The following is a 21098-nucleotide window of genomic DNA, read 5'->3' as shown; positions in this document are numbered from 1 at the left end:
AATTCTTATTCGAGGTACATCAGCAGTAAAATTTGTCTGTGGACAAATGTATATGTGTTTTTCTTAGGTGAATGCTTGCGGTGCATGTTCTGGAATAATCTTGGTTGCATCCATTTTGCCATGAGCAAGCACAATTTGGGCATTTTCTACTTTAAAAAGGCTCTGCAGGAAAACGACAATGTCTGTGCACAGCTCAGTGCAGGCAGCACTGATCCAGGTGAGCCCCTTTCCCCGGGGAGTAGTTTGTATAGATTTATTCTCACCGAAATGGTATTAAGCAAAGCAGTGATTCTATGCACTTAGCAGAATAAATGTTTTCAGTGGAACTTATTGTAAATCTAATGATTTATTATAATCTAATTTTTATCATCAGGCAAAAAATTTTCAGGAAGACCTATGTGTACATTGCTGACCAACAAGAGGTATGAACTGCTGTATAACTGTGGAATTCAGCTTCTTCACATTGGAAGGCCTCTTGCTGCCTTTGAGTGTCTGATTGAAGCTGTTCAGGTTTATCACGCAAATCCTCGCCTCTGGCTAAGGCTGGCTGAATGCTGCATTGCTGCCAATAAGGGGGTGAGTGCTGCTTGGGTATCTTTTTAACCCATGCCCTCCCCCGTCCCACCTAACCCCTCTTCCCACTCCTCCCCAGTTGTCACATTGAAAGCAGAAAATACTCAGAAACATACAAGAGCTCATCCCTTTTTTAACTCTTGGGGAATTTATAGTCCTGTCTGTTTTTTATCAGACAAAAAATTAAATTCCATAAAGTCTGTTGTTAACATTCTGGGGTTTGGTAAGTATGGCAAAATGTATCCGCAGTCACCTTACAGAGTTGAAGCCAATAAGGGGGTCATATCTGTCAGAGCAGTGGTCTGCTATCCGCTGGGGCAGGGGTCATGCACTCTGCTGGCCTGAGAATGGTGTGTACAGCAGGCGATTAGAGAAAGACTGGAGATAACAGTGAGTGTGGAAAGAACTGCATTGAACTGAATTTCCTTCAATGTCTGCAGACCTTACTTTTGTTTCAGGAAATGGTTTAGAGTTCATGGATTACCCGGCTGTTTCCCTATGACATATGTTTGTCCGTAGTGGCTATGAGAAATAGGCCAGTTTACCCGGTAGATTATCTCCAAATAGCAGTTGATGGAAGCCTTTTGAATCTCAAGTGGGGAGGGATTATTGGGGGTAAGAGAAAGAGAGGTGGTATCAGAATTACCAGATGTCTGTATCACCCATTTTCTACCCCTCCACACCCTCCTTGGGTATGTGGAGACTGGGGAAGTAAAGCATACTGAGGTTTTTGCCTGGCTTGCTGCTATAGGGGTGATATAAAATGATGAGGCTCTCCTGCCGGGCAGCTCTTCCCAAGAAGCAACTATAAGAACTAAAGGACTTAAAGAAGTATGTTTGCCTGTCAGTTTTCACACATTCTACCTACATATTTATGATTTGAATTCATCACTGGGAAAAAGAGGAGTATTATTTCTGAAAGGCTCTAATGACTTAAGTAATTGTACTTTGCCTTTGAAAAGACAATTTTCGGGGTCTCCCTGGTGGCGCAGGCGTTAAAGACACAGCACTGTCAAGCTACTGCCTGCCACTACTGCACAAGTTCGATCTCTGGCTTGCCAAGGACTAACCCACATGGTGCAGCAGACCTCTCCTGTCTCGCCTGCTGCTCTCCTCAGCAGTGTATTTCAGTCATTCTGCCTGTTCTGCTCCCCACTCTGTCTCTGGTGACTCCTCTCACCCTCCTCTGTACCTCTGGCCTACATCCCAGTTTATATGCATAAATAAAAAAAAATCTTTTAAAAAAAAAAAAAAAGAACCTGGATGACTTGATAGCGTGACTAGTTGGGATTCCACTTACAGGTAAATCAAAGATTTAGAGTCAAGGGGAAGATAAATGAAATTGGCATCATCAAGCTCATGTAGCTTTTACTATTTTCAGTTTAATGTTTACAGGGTTTGGGAACTTTAATTTCCTGGAAGGCAAGAATTGTGCCCATGTAAATGTGAACATTGGTAGCATGTTAGAGTTTTCACATTGCTGACAATTTAATATTTTTGATTAAAAAAGTAAATATCTGTGTTTTAGGAGCAGAGTCGCTTCTGTTTGTTTTTTTTTAAAAGATTTATTCATTTATGCACACAAGACCTGGGGTACAAACCAGAGGTGTGAGGGGTGAGAGGACCCACCAGCGACAGAGTGGGGAACTGAACAGGCAGATTCACTGAAATACACTGAAATACACGGGAGCAGCAGGCGAGTCGGGAGAGGTATGCCACGCCATGTGGGTAGCTCCCTGGTCGGGGATCAAACTCACGCTGCAATGGCTACAGATAGCTTCATGGTTGCGTCTTAACCCCTTGCACCACCAGGGAGGCCCTGCTTCTCTTCTTTTTCACTGTGTTTTTGTGGCTTTCTTATTTTCCTTACTCTCATGTCAGCTTGCCTATAATATGCAGCATGGTGCCTGGGGTATAGAAAATTCTCAATAAATCATTCTCAGTTTGTGCTTGAGTCATTCTTGAATGCCTTTTTTCTTTAGAATTACCTCAAACTTCATATTAATAGATCACAGACTTTCAGCTTCATGCATTCTTTTCTTCAGTACTAAACAGACTTTTATCACCAAAAACCCCACATTGATTCTATCTTGAGAACTTTCTGAGAGCAGTTGGGACAGATAAAAGGATCATTTTTTTATACCCCATGTTTTACAATTCCATTAACTTAATTAAAAATTATTTGTATTTTTGTAGACTTCTGAACAGGAAACTAAAGGTCTTCCAAGCAAAAAAGGAATTGTACAGTCTATTGTTGGTCAAGGCTATCATCGTAAAATAGTGCTGGCATCACAGTCCATACAGAATACTGTATATAAGTAAGTATTTTGTCAAAAGGAAGTATGTATATATTTAACACTATTCATATTATGTTACCTATATTTTGTTTGAGAAGCCACTTTGTAAGTAGGTTTTGTTGCTCCTGTAGTGAATGTTATGGAACATGTCACTTTTTTTTTTTTAAGATTTATTTATTTGTTTATTTATTTATTTATTTTTTACATAGAGGCATTTTTTTTTATTTATTTTTATTTGTTTGTTTTTGTTTATACATGCACTGGGTACAGTCAGAAACGCGGGAGGGTGAGAGAATTCACCAGAGCCAGAGTAGGGAGCAGAGCAGGCAGAAGGACCGAAGCACACTGCTGAGGGGAGCAGCAGGTGGCAGGAGAGGTCTGCGCGCCATGTGGGACCCTCCTCCTGTGGCCGGGAAGCAGCCAGGGATCGAACCGGTGCCGCGGAGGCTGCGGGCAGCTTCGCAACCCAGCACTCAACCGCTGAGCCACCCGGGAGGCCCAAGATTTATTTATTTTTATACAAGAACTGGGGCACAGGCCAGAGGTGCAGGAGGGCAAGAGGATTCACCAGAGACAGAGTAGGGAGCAGAACAGGCAGACAGACCAAAAACTTTGTTTATTAAATCCTTAGGTACTGAAATTGTTCAAGACCCGAGAATCCCTGGTCTCCTTAGTGTCATTATTCAGAATGTCCAGAAGAGGGCATCTTAGTGCTTCTTTTTTATATAGTTTGATTATCTCAGATGCTTTTCATTTAGTTATTTTCTCAGAGTTCCTATGTCTAATTCTTCCTATCTGGAGGGGCAAAGTACTAATACATAAAGCAACCAAAAGAATATTAAGCTGCTACATGTACAACCGTCAGCTGAACAACTTGTAAATATGAAGTTCTTTATCTTATATAAAGATTCCATTTTAGAATTGCAGATATTTCCAAAGTAATGTCTTTTGGGGGAAAAAAAGAGCTGTTTGTTGTTTTTTTTTTTTCTTTTTCAAAGAAAAATTTTTCCAGTGCTCTCTTCAGCAGCTCCTACAAAGAAGATTAGCATGGCTTCTGCTCAAGGATGAAATGAAAAATTCACAAAGCATTCCATATTTTTAACTGTCTCAGTTGACCATTTAAGCTTAGTGGTAAAAGAAATGTCATTACTAACAAGGAATCATATAACGCTCAGAAAAAGGAGAATGTTTAGTGGTGGACCATCTGAGGATTGTATGTGTATGTGTGTGAGTTTTAATTTACCAGTTTATAACGTCAATATTTTGTCGTGGCAACAACTTGACCAAAAATCTGCACAACTTTGAGACCCATTAGGATAAAGATCAATAGGAAAAGTTATTTTTAAATGCAAGTTTTCCAAAGCTTTTCAATAGTATCTGGCACACAATATTTTGATATAATTTATTTCAAATATAATACAAATATTTCTTAAGTATTTATGGTAAAGTATCATTTCCTTAAAATATCAAATTGTTGCTACTCTTCACATTTTCCCCCCAATAAAGCTGACTACTTTTAGCAAATCAAACCAATAGAGAGTTATGTAAAATATAAACAGAAGTATAAGGCAAACAGATACACTACTTTTTCAAAACTTAAAATAAGACATTTTCTTAAAGCAAGGATCAACCAAAATAAGGCTCAAATGTAAAAACCTCCTTTCTTCCCTTCTTTGCAAACCTTACTAAGCCTGTCGTGGCCCTTGGTACAGTTTTCCTGGTCTGTAGTTCCTCTCTTCTGTTGACGTTGCAGTATCCTTTAAGTTGTCTCTCTTCCTTGGTCCCATATATTTGCAATTTATTATGTATATTTTTATATATTGCATATAATATTTAGTATTTGAGTTCTCTAGCACTCTTATAATTGCTTATATTAAAATTTATGTCTTGATAAGCAACATTTTCATTTATAATTATATTTGTCTTACTCCTGATAATAGAAAAGTGTTACTTACCTTTGTTAATTAATTTGGTTTTGTTCTTTTAAGTGATGGACAATCTTCAGCCATTCCTGTAGCCAGTATGGAGTTTGCAGCCATTTGTCTCAGAAATGCCTTGTTGTTGTTACCCGAAGAACAGCAAGATTCAAAGCAGGAAAATGGATCTAAAAATAGTAATCAACTAGGTGGGAACGCGGAAAGCAGTGAAAGCAGTGAAACTTGCAGGTATTCTAATTCCTTTGAGAGGCCCTTGGCAAAAGTCCTTTCAGGACTCTATTAGTATTTAGTATTAAAATTTTAAGTCTTTCTAGGAGAGAGTAACAAGGCAATCTTCTCTTTTCTTGTTATTATCTGCCTTTTCTCTCTCTTTTTTTTTTTTTTAAAGATTTATTTATTTATGTGTACAAGAACTGGGGTACAGGCCAGAGGTGTGGAGGGTGAGAGGATTCACCAGAGACAGAGTAGAGAACAGCACAGACAGATTGACTGAAATACACTGCTGAGGGGAGCAGTGGGCAAGTCAGGAGAGGTGTGCTGCGCTATGTGGGTCAGCTCCCTGGCCAGGGATCGAACTCTGTGCTGCAGTGGCAGCAGATAGCTTCATAGGTTGTGTCTTAACCCCTTGCGCCACAAGGGAGGCCATGCCTTTTCTCTTGACATCTTAAAAGCCACTAACCTCCAGAATATATATATTTCTAATTTTCCAATGTAAGTTAAAATTATGCCCCCAAAAGTATGCCAGTCAGTAAACATTGGGATCTTATTTGATTGTTAGTAAAACAAATACCATTTTATGTAAAACTGTTTTTTACACATGACATCTTTATTTTTTTTTTAAGATTTATTTATTTATACATACAAGAACTGGGGTACAGGCCAGAGTTTTGGGGGGTGAGAGGATTCACCAGAGACAGAGTGGAGAACAAAACAGGCAGATCGATTGAAATACACTGTTGAGGGGAGCAGTGGGCGAGTCATGAGAGGTCTGCTGTGCCATGTGGGTCACCTCCCTGGCCAGGGATCGAACTCAACTCGTGCTGCAGTGGCTGCCGTGAGCTTCATAGGTTGTGTCTTAACCCCTTGTGCCACCCGGGAGGCCCCACATGACATCTTTAAACTCCAATCTCCCCAGCATTTTTTCTTAATAAAAGTGTATATTTAGTGTAGAAAATTGGAAATACAGTTCTGGGACTTTTTATTTTCTTCAGCAACAGGTTATGTTTTGCGCTAGTTGATAAAAGATGATCAGAACAATGGGAAAGATGTGAAAATATCAGCGTGGTTTCCTTAGTGTAACAGAGATATTGTTTCTGGTTAAAGATATTTAAAAGCAATGTTATAAGGGGAGAGGGAGAAACTAGTATTACAGTATAGCTTCAATATATTAGTGATACCCAGTTACTAAGCATTTTTCATTGTTTTGGCTTTTTTACACTTTCGTCATAAAAAATTCCCTTGAGGGGCCTCCCTGGTGGCGCAAGGGGTTAAGACACAACCCATGAAGCTATCCGCAGCCACTGCAGCATGAGTTAGATCCCTGGCTGGCCAGGGAGCAACCCACATGGCGCAGCAGACCTCTCCTGTCTCATCTGCTGCTCCCCTCAGCAGTGTACTTCAGTCAGTCCGCCTGTTCTGTTCACTACTAAGTCTTTGGTGGATCCTCTCACTCCCCACACCTCTGGCCTGTACCCTGGTTCTTCTATGCATAAATAAATAAATCTTTTAAAAAAAAATGCCTTTGAGGAGGGGCTAGGGAAAGAATTTTACATTTAATTATTTACTGTTCTTTATAATTCCAATCTGTCTCTGTTTTAGCAGTAAAAGCCATGATGGAGATAAATTCATTCCAGCTCCACCTTCTTCTCCATTGAGAAAACAGGAATTAGAAAATTTAAAGTGAGTATCTAAACGAAAGAGCATTGCCTCTGTTGAAATGAACACACTGTTTTGTTTTTTTTTTTTGTTTTTTTTTTTTATAGAGGCATGTTTTTTATTTATTTGTTTGTTTTGTTTATACATGCACTGGGTACAGTCAGAAGCACAGGAGGGTGAGAGAATTCGCCAGAGCGGGGAGCAGAACAGGCAGAAGGACTGAAGCACACTGTTGAGGGGAGCAGTGGGCGGCAGGAGAGGTCTGCGCGCCATGCGGGACCCTCCTCCGGTGGCCCGGGAGCAGCTGGGGATCGAACCGGCGCCGCAGAGGCCGCGGGCAGCTTGGCAACCCAGCGCTCAACCGCTGCGCCACCGGGGAGGCCCTGAACACACTGTTTTTAATCCCTCTTATTCTCTTCGTATTATATTGATTGAATGTCAAATGTTAAACCAACTTTTCAATGTGGTAATAAACCATACTGATCAGAATCACACAACATGTAACCTTTCAGGTTCAATTTGTTTTACTGAACATAATCCTGAAAATTCATCAATTTTGTTGTGTGTTCCTTTCTAATCACTGATAATTATTCTGCATTATGGATGTAGTACAGTTTAACCATTCACCCTTGTAGAATTTCTAAGTGGACTCCACTTTTGCACTTCTACAAATAAAGCCATTATAAATATTCATGTATAGGTTTTTATGTGGACATATAAGTTTTCATTTCTCTGGCATAAATGCCCAAGAGTACAATTGCTAGGTAGTATAGAAGTTTAAATGTTTAATTTTTTTTTAAAGATTTATTTATTTATGCATACAAGAGCTGTAGGGTACAGACCAGAGATGCGGGGGGTGAGAGGATTCACCAGAGGCAGAGTATGGAACAGAATAGGCAAATCTACTGAAATACACTGCTGAAGGGAGCAGCAGGCGAGACGAGACAGGAGAGGTCCACTGCACCATGTGGATTTGATCCCTGGCCAGGGATTGAACTCAGACTGCAGTGGCTGGCAATAGCTTGATAGTGCTGAGACTTTAACACCTATACCACCAGGGAGGCCCTCACATTACTCTGTTTTTACACTGCATTTAATTTTCACAAACTAATTTGATACTAATCTTAGGGTTATTTTATTTAGGTATGTAATTTAAAAGGTGTATTATCCCATAGTGGTTGAACAGCTACAGAATTGTGTTATTTAATTTTATCTTCTGAAAATGGCATTGAAATGAAGGGTAGGTACAGGGAGGCATACTTCCTCCCAAAGAGTTTTGTACCTTTATTGGCACAACTCTGCTTATCACATGTCCTAGTTAAGAGGATTGGTGATTTTCAGGGAAAATAAAATTACTTTCCTATTTTTGTGGAAGGGGCAAAGAAAGGGTCTTCATAAGGAATTCCATCATCATAAAATGAGGCAAAGATGAGGTCCTTGGTTTATATTAACCATTTTCTTTTGGAGCAGATGGAATAAAGGAAATGGAACAAAATGGAAGGAGCCTTGGGGTAGAGTGATAAACAGAACTGCTATGAAAAACAGTGGTAATGATAATGTGGGGACAAGTGGTGCAGGGAGGGAGTTGTAAGAGATCTGTGTCATAATTTTCAAAGCTGTAAAAGCTCACAATACAGTTGGATGTATTCAAGGGCAGTTCTATGGCAGGAGCCAGCTGTTTTCTGTAGTAGGAAGGAGCCTGAGCATATTAGTTTTCTGTTAAGATGGTGGATTTCTTAGAGATTTTATCTGTTTGTGACCTGACTTCTTTTATGTGATTGGAAATGTGTGTGACTAGTGTATAGTTTAGTTTTTATGGACGATTATATTTGACCCCTGTGGTCTCTAATACTCAAGACACCAATGCAAAACCTCATTTCCTATTTCCAGCATAACTAGTATGCAGTAAATTATCATGACTGTTCTAATGGCCACTTCTTATGGTATGGGTCTACAGCCTTTGAGTATTTTCACTAGGCTTTAGAACTGTATTTTGAATTCTTTGTATTGTTGTTACATGGTTTCTACAAGTATATACTATAGTTACTGTGCCAGTTTTCTCACAAACCACAGATTTTAGCTGAATATACGTTCAGAAAAAAATTTGTCTTTGAAAGGTCCCGTGTCCAAATGAAATCTTAGAATGTAAAAGCTTGTACAGGATGGATATTTTTTTAAAGATTTATTTATTCATCCAAGAGCTGGGGTGCAGATCAGAGTTGGGGGGGGGTATGAGATGATTCACCAGAGACAGAGTAGGGAGCAGAACAGGCAGATTGACTGAAATACACTGCTGAGGGGAGCAGCAGGTAAAACAGGAGAGGTCTGCTATGCCATTAGAGTCAGCTCCCTGGCTGGGGGATAGCTTCATAGTACTAAGACTTTACCCCTTGTGCTAGCAGGGAGGCCCCTCTTTTCACTTTTTGAAAGTGTCCCTTGAGCTGGGCGCAGTGGCCTACTCCTGTAACTCCAGCTATTTGGGAGACTGAGGTAGTAGGATTGCTTGAGTCCAGGAGTTTTGAGCTGTAGTGTGCTATGAGATAAATTTGGCATGAAATGGTGGCCTCCCTGGAGGGGGAGGAGGTGTTCACCAGGTTGCCCAAGGAGGGGTAAACCAGCCCAGGTCAGAAAGTGTTTCTTGAGTCCCCAAAGTTTTCATTTTAATGAAGTTCAATTCATCTATTTTTTTTTCTCTCATTGATTATGGGTTTCATGTCATACCTAAGAATTCTTTGCCTAACCCAAGGTCATGAGAGTTTATTTCTATGTCTTCTTCTAAGAGTTTAATAGTTTTAGCTCTTAAATTTAGGTCTTTCACCAATTATTTTTAAAATACTTATTTATGCATACAAGAACTGGGTGTATAGGGTATGAGGTAAAGGCTCAGCTTAATTCTTTGGCAAAATGGTATCGATTAATATTAAGGAAATAAAGTTATAGGATTAGTTACATATTAACATTGCATGGTAGCATTCATTACAATTATTAGATAGGATTTGATAACTGTCCTGGTTATGTATTGAATCTTACATGTCGCATGACAAGATGTCTTTGTTATTTTTTCATTGTTTGTAATGTTAATTGAATTTTTGATTCCTAAAATTAAAGTGAGGCTGTTCTATAACTTGGAAAAGAGTATAATAACTGGAAAAAGGGCCAACGTGGAAAATGTCTGAGAAATGAAAATCAAAGCATACAAAACAAAAATGAAATTTCAGCTTGTTCTTTTTTAATAAGAGGCTCAAAAATAGATAAAAGGAAATGTTCAGACTAAATTTAATTAAGCCCAATTACATTATTCCACAAGTATAAATTATGGAACCTTAGCTAGTTCATTTAGACTCTGATGTGACACTCAGTGAATTATTTCCCATTCAGTTAAAATGGATCTTCCGTGGCCCAGTGTTTATAAAAGAAGATGAATCAGACAAATGGTTAATAACTTAAATATTAAAGACAGTTTTAGTGTACTTAAGGAATCATAATTCTTTTGGTTTTAGCCTTTTGGTTATAGTGTAGCTTGTTAGATAGACCTAAAACAGAGGAATAGCTAATAATCTTTTGAATCTCCTGCTACTCTTGCTAGAGACCCAGCTGAGTTTCAGTCTTATAATTGAGAATGATCCTGCTGAGATTTGTCCATCTAATAAACTCCACTTGAGGGCCTGGCTGTGTGGCATTGCCTTCACATTATCAGCAGTTTCTGTTCATCTTGGCATGATTCACGTCTGTGTTCCAGGATCCCATTTAGATGAATTGGTGAGGAGAGAGATCACAAGTCAAGGTTTGAGTAATTCTTCAGTGGTCTGCCACTTGATGGAAACTCCCTGGGGCCACTGCTGACACTGGACAAATTGCTTAACCCCTCTGGGTCTTACTTTCCTCTTCTGTTAAGTAAGCGAATTAGATTGGGTGATCTTTTTTTTTTTTTTTTTTTTAAACAGAGGCATGTTTTATTTATTTATTTATTTGTTTGTTTGTTTGTTTTGTTTATACATGCACTGGGTACAGTCAGAAGCGCGGGAGGGTGAGAGAATTCACCAGAGCCAGAGCGGGGAGCAGAGCAGGCAGAAGGACCGAAGTACACTGCTGAGGGGAGCAGCGGGCGGCAGGAGAGGTCCGCGCGCCATGTGGGACCCTCCTCGGGTGGCCGGGGAGCAGCCGGGGATCGAACTGGTGCCGCAGAGGCCACGGGCAGCTTATCAACCCAGCGCTCAACCGCTGCGCCACCGGGGAGGCCCTAGATTGGGTGATCTTAAGGTCTTGTCCTTGTATTAAATGCTATGTCTGTGAATCTACGCATTTTTTTGTTGTTGTTGACTGGTCTTTTTGATATACTAAGTCAAAGAGTAAAGTCTCAGCTTCTTTTCTATTGGGCTTCTATTTATGTTGATTTGGGGTGTATTTGTCAGATTCTTTTTGCACAGAACTGTTAGTAGAAAGCAAAATGTTTACAGAAGGCATAAAGTGAAAAAGTTACCTAATTTAACTTCTAAGTTTTCTTAAGAGTTGAAAGTTGACAAGTTTAACATTTTCTAGATTATTGCAGATAAACAGAAATATCTTGAAATATGTTTTTTGAAATTTTGAAAGCCAGTACCATTATTGTTTGTTGGAAAGAAATTCTTTATTGGAGTGTTTTAGCCACTATTTCAATAATGTTTGCTATGAGATTGCTTTGTAAATTTATTTTCCTTTGGCAAGTGGTGACTGGCTAGATTCATCCCCATCTTTTAGGCTCTTACAGTAAAGCTGAGCGATTTCAGGCACTTGGTTTAGATTCATTCAACTCACAGAAAATGTGACTTGACAAATTTTGCTACCCAGTCTTGTGTGGCATGGTGCTGTAATTTGATGCTTTAAGGAAAGTTATTTTTCCCCTTTTCTCTCCGTTCTTCTTTGTCTTTTTTATTCTTTTCTAAAGGTTGGCGCTCTGTGGACCTAGAGCAAGCTCCTCCAGCATGTGGGGGAGAGAGTGTGAGGCTGTGTGAGATCCTCCACAGTGGGGGAGAGGCTAGTGTGTCACTTCTTGTCTTGAGGTAAAGTACTTCCAGTCTGATGAATTGCCAGATCTACTGAGGAGTTGGTAAACAGATTGGACAGTGACTCCAGGAACTGGTAGGGCTGAGTTCTATCCCCAGCCGGCCAGGGAGCTACCCACATGGTGCAGCAAACCTCTCCTGTCGCTCCCCCTGCTCCCCTCAGCAGTGTATTTCAACCCTCAGCAGTATATTTTAGTGGATCTGCTTGTTCTGCTCTTTAAACTGGTCTCTGGTGAATCTTCTCACCTCCCCCATACCCCTGGCCTACACTCTAGTTCTTGTATGCATAAATAAATAAATCTTAAAAAAAAAGAAAATAGGCATTAAACATGGTATCATTCTTATCAACCATGAATCTGATGGTCTTCATGGGCTCTGGAGATTGTAGACCTTAAAGCCTTTCTTCTTCTTCATAAACAATATATACTTGACTGATGAATGAATATTTGTTGCCATTTTAAATAAGCCAAATGAGGAAATGTAGTTACCCTAATCTTACCACAAAGAACTGTCCACTGAAGTGCTTCTGAAAATGGATAATTAGCCATGCCCCCCTACTTTGGACCCTTGACTGTTCCATGAGGGAGAGACACCCCCACACATGCCAGGGGACATGGCCACAGGGGAGACTTGCTGGTGAAGGCAGCTCTTGGAGACCGAGAGATATTGACAGGCTTGTCAGGAAAATCCCTTTGGAAATCACACTGCTTGTCTGCTTTTTAAGTTACTCTTTTTGGTGAACAGAATTCAGATTGCAAATGATGTACTCAGTAACAAAATATAAACTACTGTTTGATTTAACTCTGTTTCTTTTCCTTTTTAAAAGACAGGTTAGACTACATATGGGTGCATAGTTAATATATTCATTAGAAACATCGTAAGGATAAAATAAGTCATGGGATGTCATGTACAGCATGGTGACTATCATTATTATGTATTTGAAAGTTACTAAGAGAGAGCCTTTTTTTTAATGCATATTAGAGCTGGAGGTAGGCAGGGGTGGGGGTTTCGGGGTGAGAGGATTCACCAGAGACAGTGTGGGGAGCAGGCCAATTGACTGAAATACATTGCTCAGGGTAGCAGCGGGCAAGACAGGAGAGGTCTGCCGCGCCATGTGGGTCCAGCTCCCTGGCCAGGGATGGAACTCATGCCTCCATGGCTGGCGATAGCTTGATACCCTTGAGACTTTAACCCCTTGCGCCACCTGGCAGGCCCTGAATAATTTTCTTAAAGCACAGGCAGTTGTGATTTTATAAGAAAGGCCATTTCTAGTTAGAGAATTTCAGAATTTAGAAAACTCTATGATGATATGATAGTTACACTCTTCCTGGGACTGACATTATAACCCAGATGCATTTAGTGGTGTATATACGCATTGTAATTTGTGCACATAAGTCAGAACCCTGTGTCTAAGTTGGGTCCTCTGTGGTCAGCCATTCAGGCCTCATTTCTATTTGACAAGGGTTTATTTTAAGATTGCTTTGTGTAGCAGTTGTTTAACATTCAAGTGATCTATTAGTGTCAAGTCTTAAGCTGGACCTGTTTTAAATGAGCTGCCCTTTAAATAGAAGACCAAACAGGAATTTAGGTTTCCAACCCAACTTAACTTAGCAAAATCAATTTAACTTAAATTTTTTAATTCCACTTTTTTTTTAATATTTAGGAAAACAATACCTATGTGAATGAAATTCTTTTAGATGCTCTTGATACTCTTGCTTAGCAAGAATGACAGACTTCTTAAGAGGGTTTGGAGAAGGAACTTTACAAGAAGCTAAATTAAATGTATTTTTTAGTTAATCGTGTTTCTTAGCAAAATCAAAAATATGTGTAGAAAGAATATACATGCTTCTGTAACTTTATTTCTAGGTTATTAAAAGAAATCTCTATGGAGATAAGTTCTCACGAGGTCATTAACTACATTATTTTTTCCCAGGTAAATACATGTTATAACTTCATTTGGTTGTTTTGATGGAGACTTGAGGGTCAGTTGGACAGAAGCGAAACATGATTGATTTAGGTGAATAACTATAAATAGTTTTTCAGATGGAAGTTTTATATGAGTGTATGTGTAATTTTAATTCTTACCATTAGTACGTGCTTCCTTTCTCCTGCCCTTGTGTCCAGATTGTCACAACAATAAATAGGATGTTCCTTCATATTTAACAACCAATGTCAGTTTTGTAACTCAGTTTTCTCCCTTCCCTTTTGTGTTTCAGATGCTCCATACTTGCCTGTAGTGCTTACGTGGCTCTGGCTTTGGGTGATAACCTTATGGCTTTGAATCATGCAGATAAACTTCTTCAGCAGCCTAAATTGTCAGGATCTCTCAAGTAAGTGTACCTTGCCATGTGTGTCCCTGCTTTGTTTTGTTAGGAGGTTTTCAGTTAGTTTGTGGTACATGTTGCTTCTTTTCTCTCTCACACACACACACACACACACACACACACACACACACACACACACACATAGTGAAGTATATGTTATCTAGAGAAAGCAACAGATTAAAATTTTTCTTAACTCGTATATGATGGTGATTTTTTTTTTAAAGATTTTATTTATTTTTTATAGAAGAACTGGAGTGTAGCCAGGGGTGCAAGGGATGAGAGGATTCACCAGAGACAGAGTGGGGAGCAGAATGGGTGGATTTACTGAAATACATTGCTGAGGGGAGCAGGAGAGGTCTGTTGTGCCATGTAGATTAGCTCTGTGGTAAGAAATTGAATTCAGGCCATACCGGTGATAGCACTGAATCTTAACCCATAGGCCACCAGGGAGGCCCCTATAAATTTAGACTTCATTCAAGGACTTGAAGTATGTGAAACATATGCCAAATCTTATTATACATAGGATGTTTTTGTGTTGACCTACTTTTCAGCTTGAAATATGGGGTTTTTTAGTTTGTTTGTTTTTTTCATTTTAGGTTTTTGGGCCATTTATATGCCGCAGAAGCCCTCATCTCTCTGGACAGAATATCTGATGCCATTACTCACTTGAACCCAGAAAATGTCACTGATGTCTCCTTAGGGATCTCTTCAAATGAGCAGGACCAAGGTTAATGAGGATATATTTCATTAGAACTGGTCTCCATTTCCAATGCCCTCCTGTTGTAACTGAGGAAGAGTGTTAATTTAAAGGCACAGTTTTAAAGGAAACAGTTTTAAATTGACTGTGTTTTTACTGTACTTTCTTTTTTTTTTTAAAGATTTATTTATTTATTTATACAAGCACTAGGTACAGTCAGAAGCGTGGGAGGGTGAGAGAATTCACCAGAGCCAGAGGGGAGAGCAGAGCAGGCAGACTGACAAAGTACACTGCTGAGGGGAGCAGTGGGCGGCAGGAAAGGTCTGCGCGCCATGTGGGACCCTCGCCTGGCGGCTAGGGATCCAACTGGCGCTGCAGAGGCTGTGGGCAGCTTCGCAGCCCAGAGCTCAACTGCTGCGCCACCAGGGGAGGCCCTTTACTGTACTTTCTTTGGAATAATTGTTGTCTGAGTAGACCAAGGAGTTGGCTATCACATGATCTGAATTCCGCTTTTGAGAGGCTGATAGTTGTTAGGACACTTTGTGTTGATTCTTACATTTTTCTCTGAAGTGATTTCAGAATCCAGGGGAGAGGAAAGATATTGCATTCAAATGTCAGTCTTAAATCATGGCTGAGTTTTAGAGGGAGTGAGACAGGCATTCATTCAATTCAGGGTTATTTCTCAGGCATGCAGTGGTGTGAGCGGCGTTCTGACATCTTTTAGTGGAAGCCCCACTATATGAAAACTAAATACCATGACAGATTGCTTTGATATTAAATTTCCATTTCATAAAGAAACTGATTTTTAGAAAATATACTTTGTTTCCCTGTCCTCTCAGACTGATTTTCATGTCTTTGTAGGATCAGACAAAGGTGAAAATGAAGCAATGGAATCCTGTAAGTAAGAAGCTTTGTTAAATAAATACTTAAGTAACCTGGCCTGCACCCTAAAGATTTAGCCTTCTATGTCCTTCATTTGTCAGCCTAAGGAACATGTTGTGCTTTAGCCTGAGCAGCTCCTGGCGGGGTGAGGGCGTTGGGGGTGGATGTGGACTAGCTTTCTCCCTCCTCCTTGGCCTCTTCACCAGTGTCTGTGTTCTTCTTCCCCAGCTGGGAAGCGGGCCCCTCAGTGCTACCCCAGTTCCGTCAACTCTGCCAGGACCGTGATGCTGTTCAACCTTGGCAGTGCCTATTGCCTGAGGAGCGAATATGACAAAGCCCGAAAATGTCTTCACCAGGTGAGGCAGGAAGGGACAGACAGTACCAAACCTTTTCACAGAGCAACCAGCAAAGGGTTTGGAGTTTATGTTTTCCTGTTAATGTTTTCTGAGGCTTCTGATTAGTTTGTTAAACATTGGAATATTGGGCCTCCCTGGTGGCACAAGGGGTTAAGACACAACCTCTGACGCTGTCCACAGCCTCTGTAGCACGAGTTCGATCCCCAGCCGGCCAGGGAGCCACCCACGTGGCACAGCAGACCTGTCCTGGCTCACCCACTGCTCTCCTCAGCAGTATATTTCAGTCAGTCTGCCTGTTCTGTTCCCTACTCTGTCTCTGGTGAGTCCCTCACCCCCCACATCTCTGGCCTGTACCCCAGCTCTTATATGCATAAATAAAAAACTTTTAAAAAATAAATAAAATAAATATTGGAATACTACTTTTCCAAGCTTAAGAATATTCTTGTGGGCCTCCCCCAGTGGCGCAGCAGTTGAGCGCCGGGCTGTGAAGCTGCCTGCAGCCTCTGCAGCACCGGTTCCATCCTCGGCCACCGGTGAGGGTCTCACATGGCGTGCAGACCTCTCCTGCCGCCCGCTGCTCCTTTCAGCAGTATACTTTGGTCCTTCTGCCTGTTCTGCTCCCCACTCTGGCTTTGGTGAATTCTCTCACCCTCCCGCCCTTCTGACTGTACCCAGTGCTTGTATAAATAAATAAATAAATCTTAAAAGACTAAATCTATTAAAAAAAAAAGAATATTCTTGCAAGGTGAACAGCTGATCATTGTGTTGTAGATAAATGCAAGCACTTGTCAGACACTTATTCCTGATGATTTTATATTTTTTTAAAGGTTTATTTATTTATTTGTAGAACTTGGATGTAGGGCCTCCCTGGTGGCGCAAGCCGTTAAGACGCAACCTATGAAGCTATCCACAGCTTTTTAAAAAAGATGTATTTATTTTTTAAAGAATCATTTTATTTATGCATACAAGAATTGGGGTGCAGAGGGTGAAAGGATTCACCAGAGACAGAGTGGGGAACAGAACAAGCAGACCGACTGAAATACACTGCTGAGGGGAGCAGCGGGCGAGGCAGGAGAGGTCTGCTGCACCATGGCTGGCAATACCTTGATAGCACTGTGTCTTTAACCCCTGCACCACCAGGGAGTCCCTGCTTGGATTTCTTTTTTTCTTCATCAATATGATGATTAAATGGTGTTGAATGAAATGTTTTCAAGGACCTGCTATACATTATTTTATTTGGCTAAATTTACTATTGCAGTCTTCATTACTTCGGTACATTTAAGTTTGAATTCTTATTCCTAACACTAGGAACTTGAGTTGCTGTGTAGGAAAACAAGCAGACATGTAGATTTTGATGTAGGTACAACGCATCTGTGGTGAAGTGCTACCAGCAGACCTGGGGGGATAACCGGGATTTAGAATCAGGCATGTCTGATCACCCATCTCAAAACAATTATAGCCAATAGATAGAATAAAAATCCAAAACAAAACCAAGAGGGAAGAAAGCTTTCCCTTATTAATAACTCATTATGGATTAGACAAGGGAAAATAATTGTTCAACTAAAAGTTACATGTCTAGTTGAATTGATAGGGGTCGAGCAAAGCAGCTGAGGCCCTCAGAGCAGCGCCCAGTCCCTGGGAAGTCACATAAGGAAGAGCTCAGAAAAGTTTGCTCACTTGCCATTGACATTCTTGGGTTTTTGTTTCTTGTTTTTGTTATTACTTGGAGTTTGCATCTTCAGCTGGTTGTTTTCCTCATGGGTGTCTTTTGTTTTGAGTAAAGGCGGCTTCAATGATCCATCCTAAGGAAGTGCCCCCCGAAGCCATCTTACTGGCAGTTTACCTTGAACTGCAGAATGGTGAGTGAGTCTGCTCTCAGTTTAGGACTGTTCCTTCAAAGGGTCCAAGATTTTTTGGCATCTGCTTTTTCCCTTCAAAACTGAAAATTTACCTCCCTTGAAGATGTAACCCACCAAGTTCTTCTAAACAAAAATGGACCTAGGTGACTGGCTAGTTTTCAGTAGTTTACAAATTATCAACTCTTACAGATTACACATATTTTATTTTAGCTATGAATATGAAGAATAAACAGGCAAAAAAGATTTGAAAGGGAAGATGCAGAATAGCTTAACTTCTTTTAGTTAATCTCTGCTAATCAACCTTTCTCCTAGCAACCAAATAACTGATTGAGAACACAAGTCAGAATGCCAGTTGCTTTGAGTTGTACACATAGTGTTTGTTTGTTTTTTTTTTTAATAGAGGCATGCTTTATTTGTTTGTTTGTTTTTTTGTTTATACATGCACTGGGTACAGTCAGAAGCGCGGGAGGGTGAGAGAACTCACCAGAGCGGGGAGCAGAGCAGGCAGAAGGACCGAAGTACACTGCTGAGGGGAGCAGCGGGCGGCAGGAGAGGTCTGCGCGCCATGTGGGACCCTCCTCCGGTGGCCAGGGAGCAGCCGGGATCAAACCGGCGTCGCAGAGGCCGCGCGCAGCTTCGCAACCCAGCGCTCAACCGCTGCGCCACCGGGGAGGCCCTGTACACATAGTGTTTGAACACAGATGTCATTCATGAGTTTTATAGTAAGTCAGATCTTGCTGAGACTTAGTCAAACCTAAATCCAGATCATGCCTCTAAAGGCATGTACAACCTCCAGGAGGTAGATAACCAGAAGAACGCCTGTAAAAGGCCCTACATTTGAAATAGTGTGAAGCAAGGGGGCCTCCCTGGAGGCACAGTGGTTAAAGTCTCAGCATTATCAAGCTGTCGCCAGCCATTGCAGCATGAATTTGATCACCAGCCAGGGAACTGACCCACATGGCGCAGCAGACCTCTCCTGTCTTGCCCACTGCTCCCCTCAGCAGCGTATTTCAGTCAGTCTGCTTGTTCTGTTTCCCGCTCTGTCTCTGGTGAATTCTCTCACCCCCTGCACCTCTGGCCTACATCCCAGTTCTTGCATGCATAAATAAATTTTTTTAAAAAATCTTTAAAAAAAAAAAATCATGTGAAGAGAGATATGAATAGGAGAAATTAGAAGTTTTCTGCTTATTAGATTGCTAGAAATCAGAAAGACCAGGTATAGTAAGAGTTCAAGTCATACCGCCTCACCTTCGAGAATAGGAATCCTTATAAGACTCCCCTCCTTTAAAATGCTGAAGAAGGAAGTTAAGTGCCTGACACCCACCAGGCCTTGGCCTCCTCCAAGGCATAGTTAGGATTGGTGCATGGTCTCAGATCCATTCTTCCATAAGTCTACTTGTAGACGAGTTCTCCACCTGAGCTGTGCCACTGGGCAGCTTTTAAAAATCCCACTGCCCAGGTCCCACCCTAGATGTCGTAAGTGAGAATTTCTGGGGATGGAACAGGGGCTTCGTGTTTCTGTGTATGGCCAAGGTTGCACACTCCCGCCCTCCCACAGCATCTTCTACCTCCATACAGAATTCTGAAGGGTTTGCTTGGTATACTGCTACATGCTTTTCTTTTAATGGAAAATGTTTTTATAGGTAATACCCAGCTGGCCTTACAGATCATCAAAAGAAATCAGCTGCTGCCTGCAGTGAAAACACTCTCTGAAATGAGAAAGAAGCCAGTGTTTCAGCCTGTCCACCCTATCCAGCCCATCCAAATGCCAGCTTTCACTGTTCAGAGAAAGTGACGTTTTGCTCTTGGAAAACTGTTACCTGAGACCCAGGGGAGTATTTAAGGGCCCTTCTAGTTGTATCACAACAGAAATGAATAAAGGACAGATGGTAACAGGTGCTAGTTTTGAAGATAATTTTGAAATGATTCTAACCCCTGATTTTTTGGTCAGAATCGTACTTTGAAATTAAGGTTTCACAAACTCATTTTCATCTGTTTAATCTTTGCTAAACTTTTCATTTTGAGCCATTATGTGATGTGTCTGTGCCATAGGCAATTAAAAATTGGTCTTATCAGAACAGTCTTGAATAACTTATTTTGTCTTTCTTGCAACTACTAGAGTATTTTGGCATCTGAGAGTTGGTGTTAAATTTTTAAAAATTGAGAGAACCACCTTAGTAATAGATGAGAAGAATCCAGAATCTGACCTGTGGGTAGAGGTGGAAGGAAGCTGAAGTGTTTCTTGACTAAAAGAAACAGAAGATACATAATAAAACCCATTGGGTTAATAAAATTGAGTTAAGAAATGACTGATCTGGGGCCTCCCCGGTGGCGCAGTGGTTGAGCGCTGGGTTGCGAAGCTGCCCACAGCCTCTGCAGCGCCGGTTCGATCCCTGGCTGCTCCCCGGCCACCAGAGGAGGGTCCCACATGGCGCGCAGACCTCTCCTGCCGCCCACTGCTCCCCTCAGCAGTGTACTTCGGTCCTTCTGTCTGCTCTGCTCCCCGCTCTGGCTCTGGTGAATTCTCTCACCCTCCCGCGCTTCTGACTGTACCCAGTGCTTGTATAAATAAATAAATAAATCTTTAAAAAAAAAAAAAAAAAAAAAGAAATGACTGATCTGATAGGAATCCTTTGCATAAAAATTACAAATGAAGACAAACAGGGTTCAGGGCACTGATACTAGAATCTGTGAGCAGAGAACTTAAGCTTCATTGCTATCCCCCTTTGCCAATGCAAAGAAATTTTCTTTTCCCCAAAGAAATTTAAAACCTTATTTCCAAGAGAGAGTTAAGTTTTACAGGATTGAATGGCCAAAATTTGCTCATAGGGTCAATTTGCTAACTTTAAGTATGGGGCAGAAGGCAACATGATACAGATATGCTATAGAAAAATTTGGTGACCCCTTAGTTAAGATAATGTTTGGTAGGAGTTTCCCTTGCTGTCTCCATCTCTTTAGTTGCCTAGTTTGGAGACCAAGTGTGGATAGTGAAGAGTAACATCCTCGCTGAATCTTCACAGGTCCTCAGTTTCACAGCTGGAGACAGAAGGGTCATGTTTTATATGAAACTTCACCTGAATGGCTATCAAGAACAGGGCTTTACCAGATACCACCAGCAGACTTCATTTTACCTACCTGTCGGATCACGACCTATAACCATCCTCAGCTGCTAGGAAGGCGGAGAAAGTGGTTAAGTCACTAACAGAGTCTGCCTCAGTTGCTGGGCCAGGTCTGCTCATTTAAGGAGAGGCCACTT

The 21098-nt window shown here is 41.0% G+C and overlaps 1 protein-coding gene across 1 annotated transcript in view; it reads left to right on the top strand.

The window, feature by feature from the left end:
- CNOT10 (CCR4-NOT transcription complex subunit 10) overlaps positions 1–19637 on the top strand; it is a gene marked incomplete at both ends in the record, with an annotated part of 36259 nt that extends 16622 nt beyond the window's left edge. Inside the window, 11 exons of the mRNA XM_084247695.1 lie at positions 68–217; positions 374–576; positions 2770–2891; positions 4859–5035; positions 6626–6706; positions 13941–14054; positions 14645–14775; positions 15607–15642; positions 15856–15983; positions 17767–17842; positions 19486–19637. Of these exons, the coding sequence (XP_084103821.1) occupies positions 68–217; positions 374–576; positions 2770–2891; positions 4859–5035; positions 6626–6706; positions 13941–14054; positions 14645–14775; positions 15607–15642; positions 15856–15983; positions 17767–17842; positions 19486–19637 (1370 nt within the window). The remainder of the gene's footprint in view (positions 1–67; positions 218–373; positions 577–2769; positions 2892–4858; positions 5036–6625; positions 6707–13940; positions 14055–14644; positions 14776–15606; positions 15643–15855; positions 15984–17766; positions 17843–19485) is intronic.
- Positions 19638–21098: the final 1461 nt, after the last annotated feature.

The sequence above is a fragment of the Talpa europaea genome, assembly GCF_964194135.1.
Source record: "Talpa europaea genome assembly, chromosome: 11".
Taxonomy (NCBI): Eukaryota; Metazoa; Chordata; class Mammalia; order Eulipotyphla; family Talpidae; genus Talpa; species Talpa europaea.
The sequence above is the reverse complement of the archived record's forward strand: the minus strand, read 5'-3'. Positions and strand labels throughout refer to the sequence as shown.